Source organism: Arachis duranensis, chromosome 7, assembly GCF_000817695.3.
Source record: "Arachis duranensis cultivar V14167 chromosome 7, aradu.V14167.gnm2.J7QH, whole genome shotgun sequence".
Classification (NCBI taxonomy): Eukaryota; Viridiplantae; Streptophyta; class Magnoliopsida; order Fabales; family Fabaceae; genus Arachis; species Arachis duranensis.
The window spans coordinates 75,957,996-75,966,807 of record NC_029778.3 but is presented as its reverse complement, the minus strand read 5'-3'; the positions used below and the strand labels follow the sequence as shown (position 1 = coordinate 75,966,807).

The 8,812-nt window shown below is 34.9% G+C and overlaps 1 protein-coding gene across 1 annotated transcript in view; it reads right to left on the bottom strand.

The window, feature by feature from the left end:
* Positions 1-6,465: 6,465 nt before the first annotated feature.
* Positions 6,466-8,812, bottom strand: part of LOC107459726 (uncharacterized) — a 3,869-nt gene continuing 1,522 nt past the window's right edge. The window contains exons 3-7 of the mRNA XM_016077971.2: positions 8,580-8,807; positions 8,086-8,440; positions 7,866-7,993; positions 7,619-7,754; positions 6,466-6,955 (exon numbers count right to left, since the gene is read on the bottom strand). Of these exons, the coding sequence (XP_015933457.1) occupies positions 6,716-6,955; positions 7,619-7,754; positions 7,866-7,993; positions 8,086-8,440; positions 8,580-8,807 (1,087 nt within the window). The 3' untranslated portion in view covers positions 6,466-6,715. The remainder of the gene's footprint in view (positions 6,956-7,618; positions 7,755-7,865; positions 7,994-8,085; positions 8,441-8,579; positions 8,808-8,812) is intronic.

Below are 8,812 nucleotides of genomic sequence, written 5' to 3'. Positions count from 1 at the left end.
CGCGCATCCTCAAGAGTCTATGCATAGCTTTTTTCTCATATATAAAATTTTCTCATTGGGGGAATCCTTTTCGGAAATTTATACGTGTCCAGTCACCCTTACGACGTAGGGTCAACAGAGTATCGAGTCTCAATGTAGAGTACGTGATGGCAAGCCACTGCTCTTTACCTAGAAAAACTCGTATCTCAGATAAAATAAGTGCATAAGCCACATAAGCATTCATATTCATTCATAATCATTGCATAATCATTCATTATAGCCATGGCATCACATATACATCATATCTTATCACTTTTCATACATAATTCATCACTTTCCAAGCTTATTTCACCCCTAAGTTACCATCCCATCCTAGCTTCAACTTATCACTCGGCATACCACTAAAGTCTAGGGGCTAAAAGAGTAAAAATACATGTTTAAAGGTTCAAAATTAGGTTTTAAAACATAAAAAATCACTTTGCTAAAAACAGGGATGTCGCGTACGCGTGGACAATCTCGCGTACGTGGGGCGTGTTTTTAATTGCTCACGTACGCGGGATACCAAACCAAAAAGGGTTGGTCGCGTCGCGTGCAGGTGGTCACGTATGCAACCCCTTAAATTCACTGCTCGCGTACACATGCACTTTGCTCGCATACGCGAGATCCCAAACCCAAAAGGGTTGGTCGCGTCGTGTGCAGGTAGTCGCGTACGCAAATTCTGCAGGGTTGGTAAAAATGCTAAATGCTGCAGAATTTCAGTTTTGCACACCGAACTTCCGACGCACATAACTTTTTGTTTTAAAATATTTTTCATCCATTTTTTGAACTGTAAACTTCATGGACCCAATTTTCTTATGAAACAAGTTTGAAAGAATTTGGGGGTTCGAAAGCTAAGTTATGGCTCGTCGAAATTCAACCAAATATCTGGTTTTTACAAAAATTCTCAAACTTCTATTTTCATCAATTCACCATTCAATACCAACTTTCTATACTCATAATCAGTACCAACACATACTATAGCACAGCAACATAACTCCACACCCTTTCATAACCAATCATACCTCAATTTTAAGCAATCTCATACACAATTTCTCAACTATCTAAACAAGTTCATCAATATACCACCTCATACATATTCATTCACTTTACCATACCTATCATCATTAAAATCATCATTTAGAATTTCATTTTCCTCACAAGCATCATTCACCAAACCCATACTCAATCTAATTCAACAATCATTATCAAGGATACTAAACAATTAACATAATCATGCATTCCAACCTATCCTATGGTCATCTAGCCTAAGTTTTCACAAGACATTATATATTAAATACGAGAAACCAAAATCATACCTTGGCCGATTTCTCTCCTAAGCCAAAGGCACCACAAGTTGGCACAAAAATCCAGCCCCAATGTTCTTGATCCTCAAGCTAACAGCATCCAACGCTCTATCTCATTAAATTATAAAATTCATATTTCTAATTTCTTTTATAAAAAGTTAATTTATTGACTAATTATTCGTTAATTTTATGGGATTCACACGTTCTGGGTGGCGTCCTTGTCCCAAGTCGTTGCCGACTTTCATCCTTGCCGAGCTGTCTGTCGTTGCACTGCCACCCTCCCAGCGTGAGTCCTGTATCCATATTTTTTCCACGCATCGCCTTCTCCACTAGACCACCTGACGCCGCCTCCCCATGCTCGGCCCCACGTACACTAGGCCAAACTTCTAATGGAGGTGTCTTTTTTATGGTTGTGTCTAATGAAAGTGTCTTTGTGGATATGTCTCTTGGATGTGTCTTTTATTGAAAGTGTCTTTGATCGGTTTACGCAGCAGTACGGTAACAGCAGTGAACTGCAAATCGCGAGGAGAGGAGGGCTGCGGTGATAGTGGTGAATCACGACGAGACCGGCGATGCGGTGGTGACAGGACTACAAATCGCGATAAAAAGGGCGTTGTGGTGGTCGGCGGTGCTGTGAATCACGATGAGAACTGCGATGGTGGACAGTGTTGCGGTGTGAGAAAGGAGTCTGTATGTGTTATTGTTGGGGGTGCGTAAATTAATGTGGGAGAGAAGGGGAATATTTTTATATTTTTTATTTGATTTACTTAATCCGTTTTTAATTATTTAAATTTTGAATTTAAAAAAATTTAAAATGTATTATTATATTTAAAATTAATTATTGTTGTAAAAAATTGACAGATAAAGTTTTGGTACTTAATACTTTTCTATATAAAAAAGGGTATAAGTTTAAAAATTTAGAATTACTTAATCTAATTAATTAACTAATGACAAATAATAACGAGTTAATACTCAATTTGGTCTTTAAATTTATACGCGAGTCTCAATTTAGTTCTTGAAATTTCAATTGCCTCTATTTAGTTCCCAAACTTTATAAACGTGCCTCACATTAGTCCCTGAGAGGATTTTCAGTACAAAAACGTTAATAGAGCACTGATATAGATAGTCAGATGTCACGTTGAAACTTGTAAAATGATGCAGTTTTGATTTTGACATTCAAATAGCTCATAAACAGCTTCGTATTACTTATTTTGTTAGGTAAAATTTTAATAAACACCACTTATGATGTTTTTGGGTTATTTGAGTGCCAAAATTAAAATGACGTCATTTTACAAAGTTTAGTGTAGCATCCGACTGTCCACAACAGTGTTTCGTTAACGTTTGTACGTTGAAAATTGTTTCAAGGACTAACATAAATTATATTCGTAAAGTTTAAGGACTAAATAAAAGCAATTAAAATTTTAGAGACTAAATTGAGGTTTGGATGTAAATTCAAGAACCAAATTAAGTATTATCTCAATAATAACGTTCGAAAAAAATTTGGTCCCAAAAGTTAAATTAAAAGTAAAGGGGAGATGGAGTAATTTGTCGTTAATTATTTTTTATATGATGAATGAAATAGTATAATGCATTCATACGAGTTAAAATGGGTGTATTTCACAAGTGTGATGTATAATATAAATCGTTACTCACGATTTGCATAACAAAAGAAATCGTTATTCACGATTTCATAAATCACATTTTTTAATTAAAAAAATTAAAATCGTAACTCACGATTTCTTATTTTTTTGTCTTATCTGAAATCGTAACTCACGATTTCTATTAACTTTTTTTAATTTTTTGTCTTATTTGAAATCGTTATTCACGATTTCTTTTATTCTATATTACAGAATTACACCAAAATATCATAATATTAATGAAAAACACCAATAACAACACAATATAAAAAAAATTAGCCGTAATTTGTAGCATGAAGATTGCTGTTTTTTATTTTTAATATGACCTTAGATATGTGTAATACGGAAAAATAAGGATTTGAGTGTGTTATGTACAAATATAGGATTAATAACGGTTTACATTGAAATTGTTATATACGATTTAGATGAAATTGTGATTAACGATTTCATAAAAGAGAGAGTATAGTAGAGAAGTTAGAAATCGTGAGATTAATGATTAACGACTGAGAGCTATTGAAGAATTTAGTAGTACCGATTTGATGAGAGAGTTATGTCACATTGAATGAGAGAAAGAGACTGTGAAAATCGTTAGATGACAAATTAACTATTGGGACTCTTGATAAAATCAAAATTCTCATTTTGATATCCATTTATCCCTTTCTCAAATTATTAATCATATTTTGTGATTTTTTTTCAAATTGTAAATGATGATTTGTTCTGACACTAATCCAACCCATATTGACACATGATACTAAATTTGTATAATAACCCTGTATTATACCCTTCATTTTACAATATCAAAAAAAAATTAGCCGAAGATTGGATGTTGTAGCTTGTAGGTAAAATAAAACTCAAAGCACAAGAAGTTGCATATATAGTAACGGGAAGGAAATTGCAGAGTCCAAAGTTATATAGGACCCAAAACACAAAGTCTGTTGGATTTTCTCGTAGCGCACAAATGGGGTGCTTTACGATGTGTTGTGGATTATCATCAACAACATGTTGGTTGGATAGCTAGGTTATAAGCCCTGCTTCCAACAGCAATATTCTCTTTATGTGAGACCAATATGACCTACATATGGCTGAAGACAATTTTAGTTTAAAATTTTACTTTATTATATATAATGAGTTGTGTAATTTACACTATTAAAACTTTTGTAATAAGTGTTTTTAACATTTAAGGATATTAATGATTTGAGTTATGCTATGTGTACAATAAAATCAGTCACTAAATTAACTAACAATATAAAATATATATTGGAATATAAATATATTGTAAAAATAAATTAAATTTTACATACATTTATATACAAATATATTAATAACTAATTTTAATAGTTAATTTTAGAGAAATTCTCTACATACAAGCATTTTTTTTACAAGTCTTTACAAGTCATTATATTAACGCGCTTGAACTGTTACTGCACTTTCTTCTTCCTCTTCATCTTCTTTTTTTCTTTCGTTTCTTGCCTTCTCTTTCTCCTTTTTCAACCGTTCCTGCACAATTTCACTGCACCTTCTTCTTCTTCTTCTTGCTGCACGTTCTTCTTCCTCTTCCTCTTCTTCTTCTTCTTCTTTTTTTTCATTTTTTGCCTTCTCTTTCTCCTTCTTTATTTATGTGCTTTTTTCTCTGTTTTCTTTTCTTGATTTCCATTGTGTTTTGACATCAAACTCTGAAATCGTTTTTGAAGAAGAAGAAGCAGCAGAAGATGAGGAGAAAGAGAAAGAGAAAGAGTTCTGAATTATGCATAAGGTGTACTTCAACGAATTTTGGGTGTATTTCTTAAATTCTTTGGGTGTAGTTTTGTAATCCTTTGGGTGTATTTCTGTAATCGTTTGGGTGTATTTCTGTAATTCTATTATTTTCAAAACGATTTCAAAGCTTGATTTCATAAATCATGAAAATAAAAAAAAAAACGAAGCAAGAATACCAGTGATAAATGCAAGTAAAACAACTAATAAAAAGGCGAAGAGAATAACGAAGAAATATATGGAAGAAGAGGAAGAGGAAGAGGAAGAGGAAGAAGAAGGAAGAAGAAGAAGAGTCGTTCATAATACATGGTGAGTGTAGCACTTTGAAAACTGAATAACGCATTAAAATGTCCGTATGTGTAGCAACTTGTAAGACTTGTAAATCAAAAAGACTTGTATGTGTCGCAGGCCTCTTAATTTTAATGTACAAATAGCATTATTATAATGACTTAATACAGTGTATTAACTATAGCTGTTGGGTACTTGAGTACATGGTTGTTGCTAGTTTAATTGGATTTTCCAAGTTCATATGAGTGATTTTAGGGCGGAAGGAGTGTATTTGTTATCAAAACGTGAGTGTTGGGTTAAATAGCAATTCATTGATGGGCTTCAAGTAATCATCCAAGGGGCCGAAGGTGGTTGATCTTGATCATATGAAAGGGACAATACATTCTAGGACCATGCTATGCTTCAAATGTCCGACTATGCTACAAGGAAAACATCATGCATCAAGTACATGAGATCATGAAAAGAATGTGTTAGATTATAAGCAGCTTTCAAACATCATAAGTTGTGGACCAAAAATGGAAAGAAAAAAAAAGAACATGATAAGTTCATAACCATCTTCCATCCATATAATTGTGCAAATCATCCAAAACAGATTGTCCAACCAATCACGCAAGTAGTTAGAGAGTTTACGAACTTGCAATTGGTAAAGTTGTACCTGTCGGTTGGTAAACCAAATTATCCAAAACAAAGATTGCTTAGCAACTTCTACATGCAGTTTAACGTGCTTTCTAGAAGCATCCTTTTTTTGTCAAATAAAAGAATTTGTTTGGTAAGTTGAATTCACAAAGAGAACTCTATGCTCTGACCAAGGCGGATTTTCGTTTAATATAGGAGTGTGCTCAGCATTCACAGTAGAATTGTGGGGAATCATTCATGGTCTCAAATTGGCATGAACTATGAGAATTAGAGAAATTGTTCTAGAGTGCGAATTCAAAGGCAGCAATCACAATCCTCAACAAGGGAGAAAATTTTCAAACTTACTTCTAAGACCCTATTAGCATCCTGATCAACAGAGATCCTAATTCTACTTTTTTTTTTTGGGTCTTAAAGTTTCTAATTCTACTTGAGGTTTATCAATGAACATTGAACACAGCCGATCTGCTTAGTGATTGTAGTCCCTTTTTTTTTTCGCTCTGGGCTTGGCTCCTATTGTACCAAAAAATAAAAAAGATGAACTCAATTCAGGCAAGTGCCAAAACCTACTTGTTCCCGAAAGAATGTTCCAAGTGAGAACAACTTTGATTCATTAACAAAACTAGTCAGCATGCTAAAGGAAATTTACATCAAATTATGGATACATAATTTAATAAATTTGGAATATCATTTAAAATTAAACACATGAACCTCTTTACGTGACTGAAGTTATTCAGTTCCACATGTAAACTTGTGATATCCAAAGGCACTAAGAGTAAGCCAATCGTGAGTGAGGACTTTGCATAGTTGAGAAGAGATCATTAATTCAAAACTTGGTACTAAAAAAGCTCGTGATGTTCGAATTGCATAAATTTTATAAGTATATTCAAGGAAACCAAAAAAGTGTTTACATTAATAAACTACTACATACTTCCTTAATCAAAACAGAAACATGATAACAGTCTACTCTAAGTCCTCCCTTATGGTATGTTAGATGAAACCTACGAGGACAGTGATCCCTCAATACAACAAAACTGTGGGTGACGGAGTTTCGTTAATGATGACACCAACAGTGTGCGACGCTTAGAAACCGAAGAAGCCAAGCTCGCTGGCTCTTTCCTTCTCAAATGTCTCGAAGTATTGATAGATGATTGTTACTGCAAGCAATATTCCCGTACCGGAACCAATTGCTCCCATGAAATCTGCCAACACTGTTAGGGCACCAATACACATGCCTCCGAAAGCTGCAGCAGTTGGAATGTATCGGTTCAGCTCCTTCTGCAGATTTGACTCACGATGTCCAGGCATCACCATTTGTTGCTCCTGAAAATTCAAAAAGCATGTTATGGAGTTTACTATGATGATGTACCACAGCCGCATGATATAATAGAGTTCACCAATAAAGTCACAAGGGTGGAATTCCCTTTTCAAATAAAATAAAGTTGTCCGACAAGTCTCAGCCTTGAAACAATATCTTATTGTGGGAATAGACAAGACATTTACAACCTGAGGATAAGCAGACATATATCAAACTTTTTTCTAGGGTACCAAATTCTAAATTACTTATCAAATTGCATGAGTATATCATGATCATATCAAATGTAAGATTTACTATTATTAACTGCTAATGTTCAATGACAATGTGTCACTAGTGACAAAACTCCAGCCATTGAGATTCAAAAGTATAAGAACATTTAAGGTCAAATAGAGATCTAAATGGATCAAAACTTGGAAAAAGAAATAATAATATAGTTAGGTTAAAGCTTGAAATAATATATCGTTGCTCAGACACTGTTGCCTGATTCAACGTATTGGTGCAGCAAAAAATGCGGGGCCAGTTATTGGTAAAGTTCCAATGGTTCTTACCATTATAAATCACACAGCATGTCAAGGGGTGTATATATTGCAATTAAATTAATAGGCAGGTGCAAGTAAAAATATATAAAGATGTATTCGCAATTTGGAATGGGAATGAATAGTCAGTACCTTCAGCTGCTTGGCAACATCTCTAGCAGATGAACCAGAGACTTCAATCCAAGTTTTGGAGAACAAGGCACAAGCTGACAGCATAAAGACAAGATAGAACAAAGCATGGAAAGGATTGGCTGCCATATCAGCCAAGCTGCAAAAGGTACACATATTGTCAAGGTCTAAATTATATATTAACATATTAAACAAGGTCAGGAAGGAACTTGGATAATTAACATTATAATTCTAGACTTTTCTCCCTCACCTGGATGGTGCAGTGATGTAGTATGCAATACCACCAACAGGAATAGACTGACCACCACCATATTCAGATTCCTTCCATTTACCCAAAAGATTGACAAAGAAGTTTCCACTGTACTTGCGGTGAAGCAGCTGAACAATTCCAATAAATTAGATCATTAAAAACGGAAAATGCTAAGATGTTCAGCCAGAGTAGCAACATGCGATCATAAAACTATAATTACCTGGGAGATGAAGTACAGATTGGAAACAAGGGCAGACTGAAGAATAATGGGCATGTTGGAGGTATAAAACAGTTTGATAGGGTATGAACCCTGCTGTCCACGGGCATTCTTTGACCTTACAGGCAATACCACTCGGAAACCTTGGAAGTATATCACAATCAGGAAGATCAAGACAGTGGCAAGCAGATTTGTCACGTTGGGAAGATTCTGCCGGTAAAATGCCTCCCGAAGAGCTCGGACTTTGTCCGTTCTAGTTATCAACAAGTGGAACAGAGCAATGACAGCTCCCTCAAATTCAGCTCCACGTCCGCTGTTAATGGTGGTGGGACTAAATGCCTTCCATATGATATTTTCACTGCAAAATAAGAAGAGAACTTGTAAGTTTTTCATAGAAGGTCAGACAGCCTAATCAATAGTTGCTAAAAGACAATAGTTATTTGCATATAGATAAATGGCAATAGATTTATCTTATTAACCAATACTATGAATCTTACCAGATATTGGTTGCAATGAATAGGGAAATTCCAGACCCCAGACCATATCCTTTTTGAAGGAGCTCATCTAGACATATCACAATTATGCCGGCAAAACAGAGCTGGAGGATAATGAGAATGGCATTTCCAACACCAAGTTGCCCCACACTTCCATACATTCCAGAAAGAACATAGGCAACTGCCTCACCAACAGCTATCAAGATTCCCAGCAGTTTCTGAGCACCATTCCTGGA